At 35.0% G+C, this 27237-nt stretch overlaps 1 protein-coding gene across 1 annotated transcript in view; it reads left to right on the forward strand.

Moving 5' to 3' along the window:
• Fermt2 (FERM domain containing kindlin 2) overlaps positions 1 to 27237 on the forward strand; it is an 82139-nt gene that overhangs the window by 50699 nt on the left and 4203 nt on the right. The window contains exons 4-12 of the mRNA XM_027929581.2: positions 5310 to 5444; positions 13664 to 13889; positions 13995 to 14097; positions 16524 to 16631; positions 20006 to 20140; positions 20903 to 20952; positions 22473 to 22597; positions 24639 to 24745; positions 24897 to 25118. Coding sequence (XP_027785382.1) covers positions 5310 to 5444; positions 13664 to 13889; positions 13995 to 14097; positions 16524 to 16631; positions 20006 to 20140; positions 20903 to 20952; positions 22473 to 22597; positions 24639 to 24745; positions 24897 to 25118 — 1211 coding nt within the window. The remainder of the gene's footprint in view (positions 1 to 5309; positions 5445 to 13663; positions 13890 to 13994; positions 14098 to 16523; positions 16632 to 20005; positions 20141 to 20902; positions 20953 to 22472; positions 22598 to 24638; positions 24746 to 24896; positions 25119 to 27237) is intronic.

Genomic DNA, 27237 nt, shown 5'->3' on the forward strand with positions numbered 1-27237 from the left:
TGGTCGAGTGCCCCTGAGTTCAGTCCCCAGTACCGCCCCCCCACCCCCCAAAAAGAAATCTGGGATAACATTAGAGACCAAATTTAAGAATTCCTAAAATGGAAGAGGGTTGTGAGATGTAGGCTAATAGCATGGTTATCATGTTAAGGGAAATAATAATCAAACTTTCCAAACTTTGAGAAAGAGATGCACATTCACATACACATACAGGAGGCATTCAGAACCCTAAATAGACAAGCTCAAGAGAGAATTTCTCTGTGGCACATTATAATTAATACACACAAAAAAAGAGAATTTTGAGTCTCAAGAGAAAAACATCAGGTAATATTTAGAGGTAAGCCAATCATAATAACTTTTGGAGTTCTCGTTACAAACTCTAAAATCCAGGAGGACTTGGAATAATGTGTTCTAAGCCTGACAACCAAGATTGCTATATCCAGAAAAGCTATCCTGTAGAACCAAAAGAGAAAATCCTTCCAAGATTAAGAAAAAACTAAAACAGTGCATGACTTTTAAGCCAGCACTACAGAAAATACTTAAAGAAATACTACACAGAGAAGAGCTAGCCATAAAACAAACCCCAGAGCTGGCAGATGGACATCTCATTTAAAGAGTAGCTATGCAAAAGAGAAACAGGACCCAATTAAACATCAGAAATAAATCAACATAGTTGGAGTTAACAAACATCTCTGTATAATGACATTGAATGTAAATATTCTAAACTTTCCAATTAAGAGAGAGGCTGGCAGAATGGATTAAAAAATAAGACCCAACTATATATTGTTTGTAAGACACTAGCCTTACAGGCAAAGACAGCCACAGGCTACAAGTGAAAGGATGGAAATGGAGTCTGAAAGATAAGCAGGAGTAGCTGTTTTCATATCCCACAAAGCTGACTGCAAGCAAAATTAATCAGAAGAGACAGGGTTTCTTCATACTGGTAAAGGGAACAATCCAACAAGAAGATAAAAAAAAAAATAGTAAATATTCCCCAAATGTTGGTGCACCTAATTACAGAAAACACTACTCGGCTTAAAAGACTCAGATGTACCCCAGAACAATAATACAGGTTGATTTCAACACACCTCTTTCACCAATGGATAGGTCATATAGACATACTCAGTAAAGATTCTTCGAACCTAAAAAATATTATAAATCAAATGGATTTAATAGACATATAAAATATTTCCTCCAACAGCCAAATTCTCTCTTCATGGCAGCTGTTCATAGAACCTTTTTTTTAAATATTTTTTTTTTAAGTGGACACAACATCTTTATTTTTACATTTATATGGTGCTAAGGATCGAACTCAGTGCCTCAAGCATGCTAGGCAAGCACTCTACCACTGAGCCACAACCCCAGCCCCTAGAATCTTTTTCAAAATAGACTATTTTAGACCACAGAGCAATTCTTAGCAAATGTTAAAAAATCAATTTAATTTTTTGCACCTTGTCTGATCATAATGGAATGAAATTAGAAATAAATATAAAAGAACTTATGGAAACTATATAAATGCATGGAAATTGAACAGTACACTTTTGAATGATTAATGACAAAAGAAATCAGGGGAGAAATTTAAAAATTGTTAAAATCAAGCAAGAATAGTGATACAACATACCTGAACTTCTGGGACACAATGAAGGTGGTCTAAAAGGAAAATTTATAGCTATGAATTCATATATAAAAGTTCCTTGATAAACAAAAATAAAGCAGTTCCACCCAATAGAAGGAGGTAAAATAAGATCAAGGCTAAAATCAGTAAAATTGAGGATAAAAAATAAACACAAAGGATTAATGAAGAGTTGGTTCTTTGGAAAGATAAGTAAGATTGACAAACCCTTAGCCGAACAAATCAAAAGAAAAAAGAAGACATGAACTAATAAAATTGGAGATGAAAAAGGAGAAATCACCTTATACATCACAGTAATCCAGAGGATCATTAGGGACTATTTTGAAAACACATAGTTAAATAAATTGGAAAACCTAGAAGAAATGGATATATTTCTAGATATGTATGAATTCAGAGATAATAGAAAACCTAAACAGAACAAGAACTAGAAATAAGAAGCAATATTAAAACGTCTTCCAACAGGGGCTGGGGTTGTGGTAGAGTGCTTGTCTAGCACCTGTGAGGCACTGGGTTCAATCCTCAGCACCACATATAAAATAAATAAAGTAAGGCTGGGGATGTGGCTCAAGCGGTAGTGCGCTTGCCTGACATGCTTGGCGCGCTGGGTTCGATCCTCAACCCCACATAAAAATAAAATAAAGATATTGTGTCTACCTAAAAAACTAAAAAAAATAAATATTTTTAAAAATAAATAAATAAAGTAAAAAAAATAAAAAGTCTGCCAACAAAGAAAAGCCCAGGACCAGATGGATTCTCAGTTGCATTCTACCAGACCCAAACTAATGCCTATGCTTTTCAAATAGAGGTGAAACACTTCCAGATTGATTCTATGAAGCTAGTAATACTCTTACAAAAACCAGATAAGAGCACACTGAAGAAAGAAAAATACCAACCAATATGCCTGATGAGCTTAAATGTAGAACTCCTTAATAAAATATTAGCAAATCGTATTCAACAACATATTAAGAGTGTACATCATGACCAGGTTGGTTTTATTCTAGGATTTCAAGGATGGATTAACATATGCAAATCAGTAAGTATTATTTACCATATAAAAAGAATTCAGGACCAAAATCACAGAGTGTCCCATTAGGTGCAGAGAAAGCCTTCAAGAAAAGTCAGCATTCATTCATGATAAAAACACCAAAGAAACTAGGGATGGAAGGAACTTACCTCAACATCATAAAGGCTATATACAAACAGAAAGCCAATATCATAATGAATGGAGAAAAACTGAAAGCATTTCCTTTAAAATCCAAAACAAAACAAGGATGTCCACTCTCAACATTCCTAATTAATATAGTATTAGAAATTCTAGCCAGAGCAATTAGGCAAGAGAAGGAAATAAAAGGGATTAAAAATAGGAAAGGAAGAAGCCAAATTATAGATGATATAATTCTATATTTAGAAGATCTACCAGAAGATTGCTAGAGCTAATAAACAAATTCAGTAACATTGCAAATTACAAAATCACCATGCAAAAATCAATAGCCCATTCACAATAGCCTAAAACAAAAACTCTAAGAATAGATCTTTTACCACGGAGGTAAAAGATTGCTGCAATGAAAACTATAGAACACTGAAGAAAATTGAAAAGGACATAGAAAATGGAAGGACTTTCCATGTTCGTGGATAATCAAAATATATTGTTAAAATGGCCATATTACCAAAACAATATACAGATTCAGTGTAGTCCTGAACAAAATACCAATGACATTCTTCACAGAACTAGAAAAAGTGTTTGAAAGAATAAAAAGATCCAAAATAGCCAATGCAATTGTTAACCGAAAAAAAAAAAACGCTGGATGCATCACAATACCTGACTTCAAATTATACTACAGAGGTGTTGTAACAAAACTACATGGTACTGGTATTAAAACACACATATAGACCAATGGTACAGAATAGAATACAGTCAGCCCTACAGTCATCTGATCTATTACAAAGTTGGTAAAAACATGTTGAAGAAAAGACAGCCTTTTAAAAAACAAATAGGGCTGGAAAAACCAGTTATTCGTATGTAGAAGAATAAGACCAGATCCTTCTCTCTCACACTGCACAAAGTTTACCAGAAACTGTGCAACTCCTAGTAGAAAACATAGGGTCAGTACCCCAGCATGTAGGCACAGGCAACACCTTTCTCAGTATCTATAGCTCAGGAAGGAATATAAGGAATTAATAAATGGGATGACATCAAATTAAAAATCTTCTGGAAAGCAAAGGAAATAAGAATATGAAGAGAAAACCTACAGAATGGGAAAAAAATCTTTGCTAGCTATTCTTCTGACAGAGAATTAATATCCAGAATATATAAAGGGCTCAAAAAACTCAACACCAAAAAAAGCAAATAGCCCAATTAATAAATGGGCAAATAAACGAACCAGACACTTCTTAAAAGAAGAAACACAAATTTATGAAAAAATTATTGGCCAACAAATATATGAAAAAATGTTCAACATCATTAGCAGTCAGGGAAATGCAAATCGGGACTATACTGAGATTTCATTTCCCTCCAGTTGGAGTGGCAGCCATTAAGAATACAAACAATAATAAATGCTGGAGAGAATATGGGGGGAAAAGCAACACTTACAGGAAGAATGAAATGTCATTTGCAGGAAAATCGATGGAACTTGAGAACATTATGTTAAGTGAAGTAAGCCAAACTCAAAAAGTCAAGGGTCGTGTGTTTTTTCCTATATGTAGAAGCTAGAGAAGAACAAGGAAAAGAAAGGTGATGGGAGTCTCATGAAAATTGAAGGGAACTCACTAGAGGGAAGGGACCATAGGGTGGCAGGGGCACAAGAGAGGTAAAAGGGAAATACTGGGGATTGATATTGGCCCAATCATATTGTCATATTGTATACATATATGAATATGTAACAGTGAATTCCATCATCATGAATATTTACAGTGTGCCAATAAAAAATGTGGGGGGAAAAAAACCAAAAATAGACTTTTACTAAACGAGAAAAGAATGCTTCTGGTAAATATTGTCGGGGTGGGGGGTTGATAGGGATCAAACCCAGGGCCTCATGCATGCTAAGCAAATGCTTTACCACTATAGATTTTTTAAATTTATTTATTTTTTTAGTTTTACTGATTTTATTTTTTTAATACACAATAGCAGAATGCATTGCAATTCTTATTACACATTTGGAGTACAATTTTTCATATCTCTGTTTGTATATAAAGTATGTTGACACCCAATTCAAGTCTTCATACATGTACTTTGGATAGTGATGTCCATAACATTCCACTGTTCTTGCTAATCCCCTGCCCCCTCCCTTTCCCTCCCACCCCTCTTCCCTATCTAGAGTTCCTCTATTCCTCTCATGCTCTCCCTCCGTACCCCACTATGAGTCAGCCTCCTTATGTCAGAAAACATTAGGCATTTGTTTTTTGGGGATTGGCTAAATTCACTTAGCATTATCTTCTCCAATGCCATCCATTTACCTGCACATGCCATGATTTTATTCTCTTTTAATGCTGAGTAAAATTCCATTAAACAAGCGCCATACATCACTCAATCTTTTATTTGATATCAATATCTGGCCAAATTCAAACACACAGAGTAAATCACAGATTCCTACCTTGAAATAGATTAAATAGATAGATTTACCAAGTACAAAGTCCTTAAATTTTTCTTTATTTTAGTAAAATAAATCTATTTTCTTAACAGATATAAGACACCCTGAAGAACTTTCTCTCTTGAAAAAACCCAGAGATCCAACAAAGAAAAAAAAGAAAAAGCTAGATGACCAATCTGAAGATGAGGCGCTTGAATTAGAGGGGCCTCTTATCACTCCTGGATCAGGTAAGACTGACTAAGCTAGAGGCGGAGAACCCTGGACTATGTGTTTTGATAGAGGGTAAATGGATTGTGTAGGTCAAGAGAGTACTCAAGGTCAAAAAAACCAAAAAAGTCTTAGCATCTTTACCTAGTCATGGAACACCTTCAGTGTCATTTAATTTCTGTCATTTGTAAATCATTATGTCAGTTGTTAATGTCAAATCAATATGAAGGAAGTCTGATTTTCTTGCTCAGAGTGGACTCAGTTCTTTGGTTTGGAGAAATTAGAAGATTTTTAGTGTGTAGATTATGAAACCCACCAGTGTTTAGTTCATACATTATTACCTAAAACTTTACTTAAATTACTTAACTTTCCCTGTGCTTTGCATACTCTGGTCCCTTTGCCTCCCTACATTTTTTTCTTCAAGTTTCACTCCTTAGAGAAACTTTTTCTAATTTCAACATTTTACTTTCCTAATATGAATTAGGTATCCTTGTGTCATAAGTCACCACTTTTCTGTGTTTTATATTATACTCTGTGTTGTCCTCTAGTAGTTGTGAGTTCCCTTCACTAAGGGGGACACCCTCATCTTTTTATTACCAGGACCTTACTCAGTACATGATGTACATCAGGTAGATAGGAAATTGGGTATCTAGATGATTAATTAATAGATATATATTTTCATAGTCCTAGGCATATGTGTGGTTTGAACATTACAGAGTGCCACATTTCCATTGGCCACACTTTCTCTATTAGTTAAGATAAGTCCCTCCAGCAAATATCTAAGTTTTCTTCATTCCTGGCTTTTAAATTTGGGGGTGATGATGATGATGGTGATAGACACTTACTAATTGCAAGCTATTCCCACATCTACAAATGTGCTATATCTGTGAAAACTCATTCTCCACTACAACCCTTTGAAGTAGATTCTGTTATTACCCAAAGGTTAAGAATATAGAAAGGACTTAAAAAACTCAACACCAAAAAAAGCAAATATCCCAATTAATAAATGGGCAAATAAACTAACCAGACACTTCTTAAAAGAAGAAACACAAATATATGAAAAAATTAGTAAGGATGAAGGATTAAAAAATTAAGGATGAAGAAATCATTGCATCAAAAGGTTAGGAATTCTAGGATCATAGACCTTGTAACTTTTTTGTTATTACTTATGTTGAAATTGTATTTGAGAAATAAGATCATGCTTATTCTTAAGTAGTTTATAGGTTAGTTGAAATATAGTTTCTGTATTTAAGGAGATAATGCATCAGTGCTAAATGAACGTTTTAGAAGATAATGTTTTAGAAATTCAGTAAACAAAATCATTAGTCCCAGATTAGAGTATATTCCTTGTTACAGGTTGGGGAATTAAGTTTGCTAATTAAGCTTTTTTTCCAGTGGCTAGAATTTTGATGAAAAGGCAATCCAAACAAGTAATAATAGTGACAAAGAACATCCTTGGAAAAGAAAAATATATGGACATGATCATTGTACAATATATGGAATTGTGAGCTCACAATTATGCATGTATTGAAATGTCACAGTGAAACCCATTAATTTGTATGGTTAATATATGTTAATAAATAAATAAATAAAAGTGCAAGGCATGAATAAATTCCTTGAGCAGATTCTTGAGAGAGATCCTTAAGTACTCCAAGATCACATTGGAGAATATTTAATGGCAGTTTAATGAATTCAGACTAGTAATTATAGAGTGATTGATTTCCTAAACATGTTACAAAAAGAAATCATTATTTTTGAAAGAATGTCAAATTTACTTCCATTCAGTAATTGTAGAGGAGGAAATGGGGAGAAATGTATTTTGAATAAGAGGTAGCAGCCCACAGATTGATGAAGTAAAAAGAGAGTATATTGTGATATAAGAAATATATTTTGGTCTTCCTTTAGTGTTTGTAACAGAGCTCCTAAAACTTTTGCAATAAAAGCCATAAAGGAACATCTTTTATTGTTCATAACAGACCCCTTTCAAGCAGAATTGTTTGTTAATGATATAACAAACAAAATCATGAGGTATAAACAAAAAAATGAGGTGATCCTTAGCCCTCATTTTCCTGTGAAGAAGAGAGAGGCTGTGAGTTAATCACCAAATTAGGTCATTCTCTGTAACTATAACAAAACTCCTAAGACTGGGTAACTCATAATAGAGGTTTATTTAGCTAGCAGTGTGGAGGTTCAAAAGCATGGTGCCAGCATCACATTGACTCTGGTAAAGACTTTTTGGCCTCACAATGGCAGAAATATGTGCAAGAGGGAGTATTTTAGCTTTTGCAGTGCTATGACCAAAAGACTTGACAAGAACAATTTAAGAGGAGGGGAAGTTTTATTAAGGGCTTATGGTTTCAGAGGTCTCAGTCCATAGATGGCAGAGTCCATAGTTCTTTGCCTGAGATGAAGCAGAACAGCATGGTGGAAAGGGTGTGGCAGAGGAAAGCAGCTAGGGACTTGGTACCAGGAAGCAGAGAGAACTTTCACTCCCCAGGACAAAATATAAATGCTAGAGTCACACTCCCAGTGACCTATATCCTCCAGCCACACTCTGCCTACCTGCAGTTACCACCCAGTTAATACATTCAAGTGGATAATTGTACCAATTAGGTTAACCTCCTTGCATTGTCTCACAAATGAGTTTTTGGAGGACATACCATAACAGGAAGAGATACACGTCAATACAGGAAGCCAGAGCACAATTCAGTGGTTAGGCTTTCTCTTTTTGTAACAACCCTCTTAGAAGAACTAAATCAGAGTTCCATGAGAACTAACTCATTTTTTTCTGAAGGTAGTACCCCCTACCAGTGATCTAAACACTTGCCACTAAGCCCTACCTCTTAATGTTCTGACTACCTAACATTGACACACTAGGGATCAAACTTCCAGCACTTGGAGACAAACCACATCCAAACCACATTAATCATTTTAAGCAATTGTTCTTAAAATATATAGTTAACCCTGCATAAAACCCCAAAAAGATGGGATTTTAGAGAGTTTCCAGGTTGGTGAACATGTGGAGATTCTTCAAGAGTAGTGTCCCTAGAAAGGACATGGGTGTGTCTGTGTACTTACCACATAACTTGCCCTATGCATCTCTTTCATTTCACTGTTCCTCAGTTGTATGCTTTTGTAATAAACTGTAATCTAGTAAGTAAACTGTCCTGAGTTCTCTGAGCCTTTCTAGTAAATCATGAAACCCAGGGAGAGGGTATGGGAATATCTAACCTATAACCAGTTGACCAGAAGCACACAGGTGATAATATGTACTTGCAACTGGCCTCTGAAGTGGGGGACAATGTTTTCAAATATACTGAAAGTTCTCCCTCCTACCCCCATCTTCCCCATCCCCAGCCCTGCCAACCAAAGGGACAGTTTTGAGTCAGCTTTTCCCCCACCCTAAATTCAGTTAAAGAAGAAAAAAGTTAATATCTTAAATAATTTATCTTAAAAGCATAAATATACACTCCTTCATCTGCTTTTATAATGTGGGTCTACAGACCTTCTTAGTATGGGTCTGCTGGTTGGAGTTTTGAAGTTTTTTTTTTTTATTATTATAAACTATGTCCCGTGTCTGTAGTATGTGCTTTTAAAGATTTCTGGTTTCAGGTCAAAGTTGAGTGAAAATTTGAAGTCTGCAAAACAAGATCATAAAGTCTATAGATTTTTGCCACATCTTCTGTCCTAGTCTTTGGGAATTGCTGGTCATCACCTAACTCAGCAAGTCATTCTAACTTTCCCAGGTGCCCAGGACAGTTAACTGTAGTTGTCATAGGCTCTGCACTTCTTTGTTTTTTCATGTTTTATGTTTCCCAGCTTTACTTGAATTCTGTAACAAATGAAACTGGTATAAATAATTTGGTGGGTTTAGAGAGTCATTTGCCAGCTGTAGATTTCAAAATGTTGTGGTTTTTATGGGGCCAGGGGTGGGATTGAGGCAATTTGGTAAACAAGTGAGTCAGTTAAGTGGTTAAAAGGGCTCCGCTGTACTTAATCTGCTCAGACAGTAGTTTACATCCTAGCTATTTAAGAGAAAATGCAAGGATAATTTTGATTGTATCTTTAGGAGATAACCAGCCTCTACTTTAGATACTAACTTGCACTCTTGTGGTTCCATCTTGGTGCTGTTCCTAAACTGCCCAATTTTTGGCTGGCTTGTACCCAAGAATAGTGTCCTCTTCAATTCTCGCCCTGCCCGATCTTGGGCTCCCTTGTTCTTCCCACCACTGGTTAATTCTTTTCACTCAGACTGCAGCTGCTATTTATTGCTGGTCTGTGTACCATTCCTGAGTTCTTCTCTCTCAGAGGCTTGACCTTTGGACAGCTTTGAGTGCCCTTAGGGACACTTCTGGACTGTTTATGTGCAAGGGATCCTTTTCAAAGAGGAAATCGATGTTTTTCTTGAATTATATTATTATCAGCTACATTTTATTGAGCAATTTCTGGTCCCGAATACTATATGTAATATGTTTAATTTTCATAACAATTCTGAAAGATAAATGCCATTATAAGAAAAATTCAGAGTGATTAAGTAACTTGTTTTTATGAAATTATGAAACTATTCTGATTGCCACCACACATGTAGAGTACAGTGTCTAGATTTCTTGCAGAATTTAAATTTAAAATTCTTTTCTTTTTTTTCCTCTAAGGTAAACAACTCTACAAAAATTAGGCAAGAGCTAGGTATGGCTTCTGGCCACTTACAGATTTGCTATAAGTAAGGGTCTGCATACTCACAAAGAACAGGAAGGGATGGAGGAGGGTTCAGCATGTGGGGTGGTGGTCAGAGTGCTGGCTTTGGAACAGGGCAGACCTGGGCTCAAAGGTCAGCAAACAAAGCAAATGTGTCAGTGACCAGAGGCCACACCTAGCTTTTGCTTAATTTTTGTAGAGTTGTTTACCTTAAATAAAAAATAATTTTAAATTTAAATTCCTTAGGAAATTTTTACACTGTACATGTATGACAGAATAGTTTCACATCATCCAAATAACACTGAAAGTCTTTCAGAGTTAGAATTTATGAAGCAAGGGGAATTTTGGTGCCCAGAAACCAAAATGCATAGAAATTCTAAGACGTTGCTGGCCCAGTAAACAGGAAATCTCGAAATTTTTAGAATATCCAGAATGGCTAGAAGCTGATTCTTGGGTATTAAAAGTATATAAAAAAAATCCCAGTTTGTATTTTATAAATAAGACAAGACAGTAGGTACTAGAGGAATTGGAAGTATTGGATGATTTTCTAATAGTTCGTTCATAATGTTTTTTTCCTTTCCCTTCAACTGCAGTGATAATGACAAAAATGTAGGAAATCTGGTTAGTATAACTTAAACTCCTGAATTACAACAATTAACATCAGTCTTTTCACTGAATTATTATGCTACAGAACCTTGATTAACCCATAATAATTTGGACTGAACAACCTACTCATATTTCCCCTTTTAGAAATCACATCTAATATGAATTCATATTTAGAGACTTTGGTTTGTTAGGAAAGTGGGCTTAAAACAGTATCACAAATAAGCTCATAGTTTATTTTCCCTCTAGGTTGTCTCTGATTTATAATGGTTGAAGAATAGGTATATGTTGTTTATTTAAAAAATACATTTATTAAGAGTGTATATGCTAGAAGAAAATTTACCCGGATAGAATAAGCTTATAATGCAAGTTCTCCCCCCTCCCCTGACACACAGACAAAGTTATACACATACTAACATGTGTGGTATCTTTCACTTGGTCTCAAAAAAACTCCTGCAATTTTGGTGACATCCCCATTTTGCTTCTGAGGAAAGACTCCTTCAGGGGTTAATTTGTCCAGTCACAAAGTTAATAAGGAGCAGAGCTAGAAAGTACCTTCAGGTCTGTCTGGCCTCCGTACTTAGGTTTTTATAATCATTATGGAACAGCATCTCTCCAATTATAACATTTAAATTATTTTCTGAATTCTAATAGATATCTTTGCTAAAATATTAGTATGCAAATTATATCTCAACAAAGCTTTTTTAAAAAAACATTTATTTTTCAGTTGTTGTTGGACACAGTACCTTTATTTTATTTATTTATTTTTATGCAGTGCTGAGGATTGAACCAAGGGCCTCACATGTGCTAGGCGAGCACTCTACCACTGACCCACAACCCCAACCCAACAAAGCTTATTTTTTAAAATAATTTTTCAAGAGGTAAAAGATTGAGTGAATTAATAATTTTCAGACTTTAAAATTCAGATTCATAAAGAGAATTATGATGAAATATCTGAGTTACCTTGCCTTACATGGCTGTGCTTAGGTGGCATGCTCTTAAATGCTTTGCCCTAACCCTAACCCTAGCCCTAACCCCTAACCCTAACCCTAACCCATGTAAATATCTGGTCTGTGAAGAGGTAACTGATTCCAAGTCAGGAGGAAGCAATTTTTCAAAGTAATAATACATTCTTCAATCTGGTCAGAGATTTACAAAGTTTAATAAATATCAGAATTTATTGTGTAAATAGAAAATTATCTCATCATAAACTTTTCTAAAAAATCTTAAAGACAGCTAGAAAAGGAAAAATCTAGATTCAAAATTAATGTAGAAAATAATCTATACTTGCTTGGCACTCTTAGAAAAATCACTCATGTAGGATGCCATTTTTTTTCTAACTCGAACTACCATTTTAAGCAACAAAACATTTTTTAAAACTATTTTTAAGTACAAGTAATGTGTGTTCATAGTAAGTATTTGGTTATTATAGAGCTATATATTTTTTCAATTTGTTTTTCCCCAACTAAAATGGAATTGTGTTATGTACACATTGTGTTTTCTTCACTCAATAAAATGGATTTCATTTTTTTATATCATAGTAGTCATGCATTGAATACAGCATCATAATAAATTCAAATTATACAGAAAATATACTAAACCAAAAGCAAAAATTCCTTTAAAATTTATTCCCTGGCTACTCCCTCTCAAGAGCCAACTATTTCTTGATAACTATGAAGTTTGGAATGCAATATGACAGTACCCTTTCTGTGTTAATTTACATGTGTGAGTATATATTTGCATATCTAGTTTTCATAATTATAAGATTTTAATATGTCATATTTTGCATTTCATTTTTGTCATTAAACAATTTTTGTTAATCTCTATCAGAGCAGTCCCAAGTTCTTATAATTGACTTCAACATTTTCTATACAGAAAATCTTAATACCTCATTTGTATATTTATTGAAACTAGTTTAGCTGTTTGCTGAGAACTTGAACATAAAATTGCTTTCCTATGGGCTGGGGTTGTGGTTCAGTGGTAGAGTGCTTGCCTAGCATGTGTGAGGCCCTAGGTTTGATCCTCAGCACCACATAAAAAAAATAAACATAATAAGAAAATATTGTGTCCAACTACAACTAAAAAATAAATTTTTAAAAAAAATTGCTTTCCTAGCAGGGCACAGTGGTGGCTTGGGATGCTGAGGCAGGAAGATCATTGAGTTCAAAGCCAGCCTCAGCAACTTAGCAAGGCTCTGTCTCTAAATTTTAAAAAATAATAATAAAAAAAGAGCTGGGGATGCGGCTCAATGGTTAAGCACCCCAGGTTCAATCCCCAGTACCTACCCCAACTCCTCCGCCAAAAAAAAAAAATTGCTTTCCTTATTTATATGGACATTTCATTGTATGCTTAACTAAAGCACAACTTCTATTCTTTTAATTTGGACAAGAAATTTTGTTTTACTTAAGTTGTAGCTTCTAGGGTTCTTTATTCTTAAATCCACTTGAAATGTCTACTTCAATTTATTATTCACAATTAGGAAAAAAATCTTTTCTTTTTCTTTTTTCTTTTCATGCTTTTGTTTCTGTCCTCTATCGTTGTCTTTCCTTTACCTTCTGAATTCCTTTCTTTCCTTTCCTGTAGGCACTGATGTTCTTTACATTGGCCCTCTGAAAGGTGAGCCTTACCACAATTAAACACAAAAATTGTTGGTCTGTCTGCTTCAGCTGTGTCCTTATTTTCTAATTTCTTTGAACTTACTTTTCCCCCAGATTTCCTGACAATTTAATTATTTTTTTATGGCTTTGGTATTATGCATTCTAATGTTATGCAAGTGGAGTTGAGTTCACATGTTCTTGAGAAAGGTAAAATAATGTGCTAAAGCTTTCTTTCCAGATTGAAGCTTGTGTTTCACGGTGTGCTCTATATCATAGTGTATGTTGTTATTGAGAACTTGAGATACTGTGCTCCTTCCTTAACTACCTCATTTTCATGTTATCAGGAAGTATATATTCAAGCCCAGGACTTTATAGTAAAACCATGACCCCCACTTATGATGCTCATGATGGAAGCCCCTTGTCACCAACTTCTGCTTGGTTTGGAGACAGTGCTCTGTCAGAAGGCAATCCTGGTATACTTGCTGTCAGTCAACCGATTACATCACCAGAAATCTTGGCAAAAATGTTCAAGCCTCAAGCTCTTCTCGATAAAGCAAAAATCAACCAAGGGTAAGTTTTAAGTTATGGATAGAATTGAAGAATTTATTTATCCACTTAGAGGTAGAAATATATGTTGATTCTGTTTTGCTTTGTTCCACTGCTCTTACTGCTCAGGTGGCTTGATTCCTCAAGATCTCTTATGGAACAAGATGTGAAGGAAAATGAGGCCTTGCTGCTTCGATTCAAGTATTACAGCTTTTTTGATTTGAATCCAAAGGTATCAAGGGCTTAAAGGGATCTTCTTTCTTTTTATTTCTGTTCTTTTGGATGTTGTTTTTTTTTTTGGAAGTTGGTGGAGAAAAGGAATTGTTTGTTTATAGCAAGTTTTAAATAATATTAAAAACCCAAACCTTTATGCAAAGGCATTTGTATTTTAAAAGGGTCTATTATTTTAGTAGTTTGAAACCATGATTAAGCCTTTTTTGTTAAGATAATTAAATTTTTGGTTGATTTACATTTAAAATGTACTAGTTTAGTACTACAGAATGGCAAAGTTATGTGGTTCTTTTTGGGGGTGGGTACTGTGGATTGAATCCAGGTCTGCCCTACCACTGAGATACACCCCCATCCTTTTTTTATTTTTTATTTTGAGACAGGATTTCACCAAATTGCCAAGGCTGGCCTTGAATTTATGATCCTCCTGCCTCATCTCCCTAGTAGCTGGGATTACAGGTGTGTACTACCACACCCAGCTTGGGTTTTGTTTTTTGTTGTTTTTTTGTTTTGTTTTTTGTTTTTTGGTTTTTTTTTTTTAATTTATATATGACAGCAGAATGCATTACAATTCTTATTACATATATAGAGCACAATTTTTTATATCTCTGGTTGTATACAAAGTATATTCACACCAATTCATGTCTTTATACACATACTTTGGATAATAATGATCATCACATTCCACCGTCATTTTTAACTCCCTGCCCCCTCCTTTCCCCTCCAAACCCCTCTGTTTTATCTAGAGTTCGTCTATTCCTTCCATACTCCCTCTCCCTATCTCACTATGAATCAGCCTCCTTATATCAAAGAAAACATTCGGCATTTGGTTTTGGGGGATTGGCTAACTTCACTTAGCATGGGTTTTTTTGTTTGGTTTTGTTTTTGTTTTTAGCTTTTTGCTTAATTTAACATCTTTTTTCAGTTATACTGTAAGAAGGGCTGGGGATGTGACACAGTGGTAAGCACTTCCCCGGCCTGTGTGAGGCCTTGGGTTTGATCTCTGGCACCACAAATAAATACACAGTAAGGGAAAGAAGAGTTTTCTATAAGATTGCCTTTTCTGTTACTTTCAGATACTAATTGTACGCCAGAAGATCTTGTTTCAAAAAAAACACTTGTTTTTATGTCATGTACATTTTTAAGTCTACATTTCTTCCTAATAATTAGCCACACAGTGTTACCTGTTTTTCTGTGATTGGTATGATCTGTGCTACTATAGTGCTTTGCTTTCCTGGTAAAATTTAACTTTGTTGTGAAAATGTAGACACCATCCCCCACAGAATAAAGTTGGCACAGACGTTTGGCTCCTTTACTACTGAAACATACTGGGAGAAGCTTCTCTTGACTGCCCAAGATTACAGTCTAGCCTTAGTCTAGATTTTATGTGTATACCCATCTTTTATTATGTGCCTTATAAAACAGCAAAATGTACATAATAGAACTACAAAAAATAATTTTAATCTGTTTTCAGGCTATATCGTATCTACTTTCAGTAAAACCAAAGTTATTTGGGAACAGTTTCATTATGAAGGTGTATTTTGTTGATATTTTAAGGTAGCATTGTTAAGATGTTACTATTGGTTTAATTTATTTATATTTTTGATGGTGGTGGGGTAACCAGGGATTGAACCCAGGGGCACTTAACCACTCAGCTACATCTCTTACCCCCCCCTTCCCGCCACCTCATTTTTGAGGCAGGGTCTTCCTGAGTTTCTCAGGGCCCTACTAAATTGCTGAGGCTGGCTTTGAACTTGTGGTCCTCTTGCCTCAGCCTCCCGAGCCACTGGGATCCCAGGTGTACATTACTGCTCTTGGATATTGTTTTTTATTAATATAGTTAAATTAATAGTTGAGTAACTTTTAAGTAAATATACTTTCTATAAATGCATATGTGCCATCTGTTTTGAATACTTAAAATAACTATTGCTTCCAAGTACCTGCCACTTTTTCTGGGTGTGCTTCCCCACATTGAGCAAGATGTTTCCCCAAATAGCTGATTTTTTATTTTATTTTGGCAAGTTGCAATAATCATAATAAAAAGCAATCTGTAGTTATAACTTACTTTTTAATACCTTCAAGTCCTCAATCTAGATTTTTTACATTAAAATTATAATATATAGTTATTTCCCTGGAAAATAACATGAATCTGTTTCTCTCCGCCCCAAACCTATTTCTAATGCTGAATACTTATCTTCTGTCATATTTTAATGTCACTTTTGAGTAGAAAACTAGATTTTGGTATGTATAGATATATCTAACCCTATAAATAGCTTTCTTTTTAGAGTTGATTATTTAATAGTGAGTATAAATCCCAGAAAAAATAAGTTTATGTTCTGTTTTTCTTTCCAAGCTTTAAAAAGTGAATGCTCAGAGTTAAAAACTTTAATGGTAATATTTTACAAAAGAAGTGTTTCTTTTGTTCTGCAGTATGATGCAATCAGAATCAATCAGCTTTATGAGCAGGCTAAGTGGGCTATTCTCCTAGAAGAAATCGAATGCACAGAAGAAGAAATGATGATGTTTGCAGCCTTGCAGGTAGATTGAAAGATTTGGTAAATTAAGGAAAGAGAAAGAAGAGTGGTTTTTAAATAGTAGAGTGGCCTAGTATTTCTAGTAGCATTTGATAAATTATCTTTTGCTATGTAGAAATTGAATAGGCTCTTTTAAAAGCAAAGTAAATGATAAATTTAGTTTATATTTTTTTTGTCTTAAGAGAGTTCAGTGGTATATTTTATTACTTTTCTGTATTTGGCAGGTGGGGGAGGAATATCTCCCACCCCAAAATGTCTATTAATTTAATGTTATTCAAGTTTTCCTTGATAATATCAGATTTTTGAAATGATACCTACCTGCATAGTGGCCGGACATGTTGTAAAATGGACTGTTGGCAGAAATAATATCTTTTTAAGTGATAAAATTTCAGGAGATTAATGAAAGTAAACAGAGATGTTTTTAAAATGATAATCATTAAGAAGTAGATAGCTGATGTTTTCCTTAGATTTAACCAGTGCTTTCCAATTGTATACTTACACATCACCTGCTTTAGAACTATAGTGGTGCTTTTAAAAAATTTTAAAGTTCTAAGCCAGTCTCAGCAACTTAGTGAGGCCCTAAGCAACTCAGTGAGACCCTGTTCCAAAATAAAAAAGGGCTGGGGATGAAGCTCAGAGGTAAATCAACCCTGGATTCAATCCCAGTACCCTAAAAAAATTAAAAATTATTCACTTCCTTACCAATATATATCCTCTAATAAAATACCTTTAGAGTGGTAACCCCAAATGAGTCCCCTTAGAAATAGATGATTGAAGTTCAGTATTAATTCATTGTTCTCAAGTTTTATATATTTGAGTAAGTCTTTGGCAATTGTTCTCTAATTATGATGAGATTGTAGTGTCACCAGAAGTCCTGATACAGTTGATGTCCTTTAAATAGAAGTACAGAAGCAGAGCTGACACAGTTATTAAGAGCTTCCACCATAAAAACCATTTTGGTTTTTCCTTAGAGCACAAACAGAATCTTTCAGACACACTTAGGCACCCAGAAAAGTTTTCAGTTAAACTCAAAAGTTGTCATTAGAAAGCCAGAACAACTACTAGGTTGCCAGGTAAAAGAAGAAAATTAAAAAGGAATACAGTTAAGGAAAATCCGTATTGACATTTGGATGATTTTTTTTTTTTTTTATTTCTAGAGATTTGATTTATCAACAATTAAGAATCCTGTGTTGTTTCTGGATGATTCAGACTATCTGAAGAATTTCTTGAATTAAATGCTAGAGCATGTTACTGGGAGTCCCTCACTTTTTTATGATTTTCTATCTATATCTTTCTCAATTTGAATATGAGCACATAATTTTTTATTGGAAGTTTTGCCAGTCACAGAATACACATTTAAAATATACATGTGAAAGATCATAGACTTTATTATATTGTATTGATTTGCATCTTTTTTATTATAAAAATAGTATTTCTATTTTTTTAGTCAGCACATAGTAGATGCTCAAAAAACAATTGTTGAAGGAGTATACAGTTGCATTTTTACAGAAATGGCAATATGCTGCAACCCAGAATATTGTAGAATGGATATTCCATATCAGTACCATAAAAATACCTCAGAGACAACAGACTTTAATTCAGGGGAACTGAATAATCTCACAGCATGGTCTTCCTGAACCATCTTAAAAATCTAGATTGGGGGTGGGATACCAGGGATTGAACTCCAGGGCACTCGACCACTTAGCCACATCCCCAGCCCTATTTTGTATTTTATTTAGAGACAGGGTCTCATTGAGTTGCTTAGTTACCTCATTTTTGCTGAAGCTGGCTGAACTCATGGTCCTCTTGTCAGCCTCCCAACCCGATCGGATTACAGGCATGTGCCAGCTCACCTGGCCTTACAATGTAGATTTAATGAGAGAATTTTAGAGTACAAATACCTTGAGTTGTTAGAAGCCTACTGATAAATTGACCCAAAGTCTATTAGATGGAAACTTTGAAAGTATGGTGAGGAGATACCCAGCAATTTTTCAGACACAGCATACCCTCTGAATTATTCTAGAGCATCTGGATCCTTGTATAAAATACACTATAGTTAAAAACAAAACAAACAAAACAAAAAACAAGGATAATTCAAAACAAGCTGTGGAATTTTGTTAGTAACATTGCTTGTTTTAAAGCATTTAGGTCCAAGTATGTATTATAATGTTTATTAGATAACCCCATATACGTTTGAAAACAAAGCTGGATTTTATGACAAATCCCATAAGGGCTTTTTGCATCAAAATTACCGAGGGCACTTAGTAAAAATGCAGATTTCAGGTTGGACCCCAGATTTACTGAATCAGAATCTCTGGGGTGAACCTAAGGCTCTGTATTTTTAGCCAACTCTCCACATGATTCTTAATATACTCATAACATTTGGGGTCATTCCTGAGCCTCAGACTATCTTATTCTCCATCATTTATGACCATGGAAGTTAAGGATCTTGCTTCAGCATAACTGAAAGTATAACCAGAAACTACTCATGACTACACCTTAAAACACAGAGAAACATTGATAATTGGCCTTAGATTAGTTCACTAAATATTCCCACAAGTAGATTTTATTAAGTAAATGAATACTTCAGAAATGCAAAGTGCTGCTTATTCCTTTAAAAGGTAACTGATTTTAAGTTAAATATTCTGCTGACTTATTAAGCTTAACATCAGCATTTAATAGATAATAATCTATTTTTTAAGTCACTAAGTTTAATTTAAAATAAGGAATTTTATAATGAAGAATTTTTTCTTTGCACATATAGGATAGTTAATGTCTACTCACTGCCTACCCACTCTCGTGCACATATGTGCTCTCCATATATATGTATATATGAACGTATAAATGAGAACATGACAATAAAACTGACACTTATTGTTTAGTAATACTTGAAATCTTTTCTTTTGACATAAATCATATATATGTGTACACATATATCAACATCTTTTATCAATCTTATGAAACTGAAAATATAGAGCATTGAGTTGAAAATGGAGGAAAAAAATGGACTTTGTAGCTGTCTCCTAAAGCTGTGATGGTGATAACTATCTCCTGAGTAATAGTACATAAGGCAGTGTGAATTTTCTGCTCTGGGTGGCAGTAGTAACATAAGACAACCAATGTTAATCCATTCCTACAAAAGACCTTATGCATGTTCCAAACAGAGACCTACTTACTTACTTTGGATAAATATTTATTAGCAAGGTTTGATATTGATAAGGTGCCATGCCCTTAACCTTTCTGTCATTCTAGTTCCTGGACACTTAGTTTTTCAAATTAGGTGATAAAAAGCATTCAGTATAGATTCAGATAGTAATTTCATTTTAAAGTTTTACAGTTCTACTAATCGTTTCAATAAAATGTCATTTCTGGTTTCAGTATCATATCAACAAGCTGTCAATCATGACATCAGAGAATCATTTGAACAACAGTGACAAAGAAGTTGATGAAGTAGATGCTGCCCTCTCAGACTTGGAGATTACTTTGGAAGGGGGTAAAACATCAACAATTTTGGTAAGGTGAATCTTTACCGACCAACTGAGTTTGAATGGATGCTTAACTTTTTGTGGATTTTAGTTCTCAGAAAGTATTTGGAGGGTAGAGAGAAATATTTAATGCTTTAGAAAAGTCAGATATAGATTTTTCAGGAAAGTTTTATTTTTGAGGTGCTGGGAATCATGCATGCACCCAGGGACTTATGCATGCACTCTACCACTGAGCTACATCCCCAACTGGGGTGCAGAATGGGTTGGGGGGTGTACATTGTATGTGGTATCTAGAGCTTGGAACACACTAAAGATGAATCTTCTGGTCCTCTGCATATTCTCCTACATTCTTTTATAAGTGGTGGAAAATATTTCTACAAAGGAAAATTTCATCTAAATTTAGTGATCTACTTATTTGAAATATTTCAAAGAGAAGAGAGAAATAGGTCTTATAGTTTTTAAATAAGTTTGTTTTTAAAGCTAAGAAATTAGTTATTGCTGTGGGAAAACTTTTCAAGGCTGTTATGATTTAGAGAATTTCCACATGCATCTACAAATAGCATTTAGAAGTAACGTTGTATCCTTTGGGGGTATGTAGTTGTTATTTTTTTCAAATTTTTATTAATTTCTCCTATTTGAAAATGTGTTTATAAGAAGAAGAAAATATCCATACGTCCATGTAATATGATTATATCTTTTAAATTTTTATAATCTGTATTTTACTTAATTCTGTTTGTTAAAATTTCAAATTAGAAAAAAAGGAAGAAAAATTATTTTGTTCTCTCCCTAGGGTGATATTACTTCCATTCCTGAACTTGCTGACTATATCAAAGTTTTCAAGTAAGTGAAAAAGTGGGAGATTCCAGGTACTACTAAACAATAAGTGTCAGGACTGTCATGTTCACATTATTTAAATTTATAATAAGTTTGGCAAAAGCCTCTGTTTAAGGATATACTGATTAGATGAACACTTAAATTATAACGAAAGAAAATAATCATGTTTACCAAACTAAAATCACAGCAATCATTGTTTTAGCTCATAAATATTTTTCTTCAAACAAACTTATGAAATCTAGATTTCATCATATAGATGCTGAAATAGCAATACACTGGCACAGTCCCTCTGAACCTTAGTCGACAGCTGCCAGTGGTTATTTCCTGTACAGAGCTCTAGATTCTAATAAGTTATATATCATTATTATGTATATCGTTTTATGTAAGGTCCCAATATATCTGTTCAGATTTTTAAACAGTCAAAATACAGTTGTATCTCCACAGAATCCAGAGAACTGGTCATTAAGGTAGACAGGGGAAGAAAGAAAGGAGATGAGCTGGGTGAGATGCATCTCAGGAGGCTGAGATGGGAGGATTGCAAGTTTGAGGCCAGCCTCAGCAACTTAATAAAATCCTGGCTGAAAATAAAAAATAACATGGACTGGAGATATGGCTCAGTGGTAAAGCATGGGTTAGACCCTCAGTACCAAAAATAAATAAATAAAAGGAGGAGGTGATGCCGAATATACTTTTTTCTACTGTATATTATAAAATTATTGTAGAATAAACCATAGCTGAACATACAACAGATGAACATATGTAACATTTTTGAGATAAGAGCAAGATTTCAAATGCCACTCTTCTCCCCTACCTGCACCTTCGTGACTGATCTGGCATCTCCTGTGTTTGACACTGGCATGGCAACTTAATGTCAGCATTGATATGTATCCAAGAGAATTAAGCCCTCTTTTTTTTTTTTTTTTGGTACCAGGGATTGAACTCAGGGGCACTTGACCACTGAGCCATATCCCCAGCCCTATTTTGCATTTTATTTAGAGATGGGTCTCACTGAGTTGCTTAGTGCCTCGTTTTTGCTGAGGCTGGCTTTGAACTCAGGATCCTCAGCCTCCTGAGCCGCTGGGACTACAAGCGTACACCACCATGACCAACAACCTCTTTCACTTCCAGTCATGCCAAGTAAACTTGCTTCTTCATAGAGGCTCCAGAGGCAACCCTGCAAACACCCATGCCCCCACAGGTTGTTATGGGGCCTAGAAAGCTTCAAGTTATGGACATTTACTTTACCTTTCTTTTCCTCGCCTTTCCAGTGAGCTGCTAGTGATGAGAAATCCTGGAACATGGCCCTCTACTTGTTCCCTGTTTGTGGGATCTTCCTGAGTAAATTGAGAAGGGAGGGCACATCCAATACCAGCACTACTGAATTTAAGACACTGGCCAAAGGGAACTAATTTTAGCATGTGATAAATTTGCCTTAAGACTTTTTAACATTGTGAGATTTGCTACTAAAAGAATATTGACAAAGTTACTTCAAAGTGGATTTTTCTCTTAATTCTACTTGATACTAGGCCAAAAAAGCTGACTTTAAAAGGTTATAAGCAATATTGGTGCACTTTCAAAGATACATCTATTTCTTGCTATAAGAGCAAAGAAGAATCCAGTGGCACACCTGCTCATCAGATGAACCTTCGAGGTAAGGAAAGCTTTGAATGACCTATGGAATTTCTGTTGGTCTGATATTGAATAGACTTCACTGGCATTGGGGTAGAGTGGAGGATTAAAATTTATTTACTGCTTTGGGTACTTTTTAAATGTTTAGATATGCTTTTTATTTATATTTACATTTTTCTTGTTGTGAGTGTTCAATTCCACATGAATATTTTGTTTGTTATCTCTTTCGGAAAACCTGGCTTGAATTATATGATTCTGCTTTTTTCACTTGTCAAGTAAATTTATGGTGTCTCTCTCTTGATCTTTAAGCATTAAGGACAGTTAGGTTTTCCTCATTCTGCGGGGACTGCCTCTTTGTCTTTTCATCTCATTTTTAACTTTTGAAGCAGTCATCTGTTCCTAGGCTTTCCTGGTTTCTCTCTTCCTCATTGGCATCCTGCTCCTTTTCCCCTCCTTCACTGATAAAGCTGGTCCCACACAGGGTCCTTCGCCTCTAGGTTTGCCACTTCCCTGCCTGGTTTTGTCTCTCTTACTCTGCGCAGCCTGACTTCCTGAAGGGAGCACAGGATAGCTCTCTGAGATGCCTTCCTGTTGTCAACTTGAGTTTCCTTTTGTCTTGTTAAATCCAAAGTCTTTTCAGAACTAGGAGTTGGTATTTAAGGGACAGATTTCCTTTCCCTTGTGGCAACTGCAGCAAGCTTGCTTCCTATAGCCTAGGATAAGCCTAGATGAGGACTCAGCTGTTGGCTTTAATCTTTTTAAATTCAGATCTATGGGGCCATAGCTTCATTTCCCATTTTGGTGGCATATGTTCTTCACTCTGTTGCTTCACCTCTTTCATTTGGTTGACGCACTGTTTATTCTCTAAGTTGGTTTGGTTCTTGTACAGGTGGAAGGCATCCTGCTGCTGCTCACTGATTTCTCTGCAGTCTTCGACTCATTTTGCAAATTGTTGATGATATTGTTCACTAAAGAGTGATATTATTCACTAAAGAGTCTCATGGCTCACTTCCAGGTCAGATGCCACTTCCTCTGAGAAGCTGTGTCCCCTGAATGCTACTCTCCCATAAGCTCACACAGCACATCCTACCCACTTCATACCTGGTGGAATCTGCAATTGACTGGCTCGTCTCTATTCCTCACTCCTCTTACTTTCTATTCCCTTACAACAAAGGCTAGAAAAATAGTTTTGAAACTCATTCCCAATGAGATTTAGACGCCAGTCAGACTTGAATTCCAAGCTGAGAGTTAGAGTTGGCGATACAGAACGTAGCAAGGAGGGAGGCATTTTTCTAGAGTTAATAGCTATAAGCAGCCTCCTAGGAAGTTTCCAGCTGCTTGATTCTTAACAAAGGTTGCATCTCCCTTGGAAGACCAGTTTTTCCCAGGGGTCCAGCCTCTTTTGGATACATTTTGCATGTACATATTTTATCATATATAAAGTAATGTGCTTCTCTAAATAAAAGTATCAGTATTTGTTGAGGAATATTTTGTAAAAGGCTCCTTTTACAAAAATGATTCCTAAGTAATTTGACTTGATGCATAAGACACGGAGGTGCTCTTATTTCTTTTATTTAACACTTTAAATATTTGTGTGGAGGCCAAGAAAAGACATTTTTAACATTTCTTCTTTCTGAATATACTGGTGTTTAATTCCTTGTACTCTGTGAAAAGAGCAATTGCTCCAGTATGGCGAGCAAGGAATCTTAGGGCATCGTGGGTGGCATGAACTAAGCACAGACAATTTGAGTAGACCATAGAGAGCCTTCACATTACATCATTCTCTTGCAAAAAGCCCCCCCACTCATGCTTGAAGGTGTTGATTACTTAGATTCTTAAATAACCCATAAATTCATGTATTTCTGGAGACTATAAAGTGTCATTCTTAATACCAAAGTTATTTTCATATCAACTTCCCACATATATAGGTATATGCAGATCAATTCCTAAAGGGTGACAAAAATTCAGTATGTTAAAAACCCACAAAATGAAACTATCATATTGGTTTGAGATTTCTTAAAAGTAAATTTAAGCACTTTTATAATTAAATTTTTTAATTACAGGATGTGAAGTTACCCCAGATGTAAACATTTCCGGCCAAAAATTTAACATTAAACTTCTGATTCCAGTCGCAGAGGGCATGAATGAAATCTGGCTTCGTTGTGACAATGTGAGTTTCCCAGTTGAAAGTAAACCTTATATTCTGTAAATTCTAAGTGAGTTGAGCAATCATCCTTACATTTTATCCTCAGAAGACCCACCATGTGATATCTACATCACCATGTGATTTCATACTTCAATGTATTTTTTTTTTCCAATAGGAAAAACAGTATGCACACTGGATGGCAGCCTGCAGATTAGCCTCCAAAGGCAAGACCATGGCAGACAGTTCTTACAACTTAGAAGTTCAGAATATTCTTTCCTTTCTGAAGATGCAGCATTTAAACCCAGATCCTCAATTAATACCAGAGCAGATCACAACTGATATAAATCCTGAATGTTTGGTGTCCCCACGGTATCTAAAAAAATATAAGAACAAACAGGTATCTCATTATATTTAAATCTGTTGCTTTCTGGTGTTTTATTATTTTGTACATATCATTTAAATTTTGTTTCTTCTATCAAATAAGAGTCATTAGTCTTGGGGTTGTGGCTCAACGGTAGAGCACTCGCCTAGCACGTGCAAGGCCGTAGGTTCAGTCAAAATCAACACCACAAAAAAATATTGTGCCAACTATAGCTAAAAAGTATAAAAAAATTCATATCAGCTAGTTAGAATATAAAATATACAAATAGGCGCATGCCTGTAATTCCAGCAGTTTGAGAGGCTGAGGCAGGAGGATTGCAAGTTCAGAATCGGCCTCAGCAACTTAGGCCCTAAGCAATTTAGTGACACCCTATCTCAAAATTTAAAAATGGGCTGGGGATGTGGATTATTGGTTAAGCATCCCTGGGTTCAATTCCTGGTACCAAAAGAAAATAATAATAGTAATGATATAAAGTAGGAAAAAATGTAGACTTTGGTCATTTTAATTTATCATTAAAAACACATTTTAACAGGACAGACAACAAGGTAGAATAGTTGATTTCATATTTATTCTAAACAGCCTGAGGAAATTATTAACAGGATGTTCTTTTAGGGAATTAAAAACCATCTATGCTTTATGTTCCTTAATCCATTTAGTTTTATTAATTTATATAATTATTACAAAGCAGACTGCATTTCACAGTACAATCTTTAAAACGTATTCTTGCTGTTAATAGATTTTTTCAGCCTTGAAATCAACTTTATAAGGGTAGAAATAGTCTACACACCAACATTGACTTAATTTTAACAGTTAGAACCTGAGATTTTGCACAAGGTTACAAAGTTTTCTAAATTGTAATTAAAATTTACTGCTTTTTATCTGTTAACTTCTTTCCTGGAAATTAATACCATAAACGGTTTGCTATTTGGGAAAATGGTTCGTCACTGCAACACGACAAGCCCTTCACAGGGGAATTTCACTTGGGATAGCCCCTGCTATTCTCCGCACCAGACACCAGGCCATAAAAGGAAAAAGCTTCAGTTTGGGTGGGGGAGCAGAGAAAATCTTTAGAATAAATATTGCACTTTTATTTAGTTTTACTTTTATCTTTGTTGAGGAATATTTTAAAACATAATGAAAAGTCCCTATTAAATACTCAGACACTTAATTTCTTAACTTTAAATTTAATGTTTATTATATGGGTCTGGCATTTAGCTATAAATGTTCAGGAGTTTTAATCACAAAGTATTTGTGTTTAAGTTTTAGGGGTTGTTTAAGCTACATGGAAATTGTTTATCTCATAGTCATAGGCTGTGGGAGTAGTGAGGAATGGAGGAACTATGCTACCCTGGGGAACTCTATGGAATGTAGATTATTAAGTTAAAAAGGGAAAATGAAGGAAGTAGTAATTTCATGTTTTATTCTTAGTTTTTTCATTTAAGAATTATTGGTAAGGAAACTTGTTTCTAAAATTAGTGAATTCATTTGCCTTCAAAGGCTCTGAATGATTTCAAATTTTAGCAATGTTATCATTTCAGTGTCAGATAACAGGAAATAATAGTTTTCACCCCTGAGCTCTGAACTGGTCATATGTTCTCTTGAGGACAAGAAATGTTTTGCTCTCTTTTAACTGACAGGAGGGCAGTGTATCCATGGTTAAGGATCTTTCCTGATCTCTGGTTTTCCATGCTGACATCAAATCAAATGCAATCTTAAATCCTTTCTCTAACTAGACTTACAGGTGTTTCCAGAAGGCTCCATGCTTGACTACTCTGGCACATAGGAAATCTGATAGAAGTCTAGCTGCTACTGTTTCTCAGGCACTGTGCTGCTCATCAGGCATAATGCTTAATCGTTAAACTGAATCTAGTGGTGTTCTGGAGTCCACAGCTGCAGTCATTCATGCTACCGTGGCATAAACATGATTTGCCTATTGGGCTGGTCAATTTAACCTTTGTTATATTAAAACTGAGCTACTTTCAGTGTCCCCAAATTATACATATATAAAGTTAACTCAACTTGCTCTGGGTATTTTTTAAATGATGAGACTCAAATTGGATTTTTTTTTTTTTTTTAATTTTAAAGGAAAGAATTGTCCTGTGTGTTTTTCTCTGTTAGTCCAAATTGAAATGGG

Source organism: Marmota flaviventris, chromosome 2 (assembly GCF_047511675.1).
Source record: "Marmota flaviventris isolate mMarFla1 chromosome 2, mMarFla1.hap1, whole genome shotgun sequence".
In the NCBI taxonomy this organism is placed as follows: domain Eukaryota; kingdom Metazoa; phylum Chordata; class Mammalia; order Rodentia; family Sciuridae; genus Marmota; species Marmota flaviventris.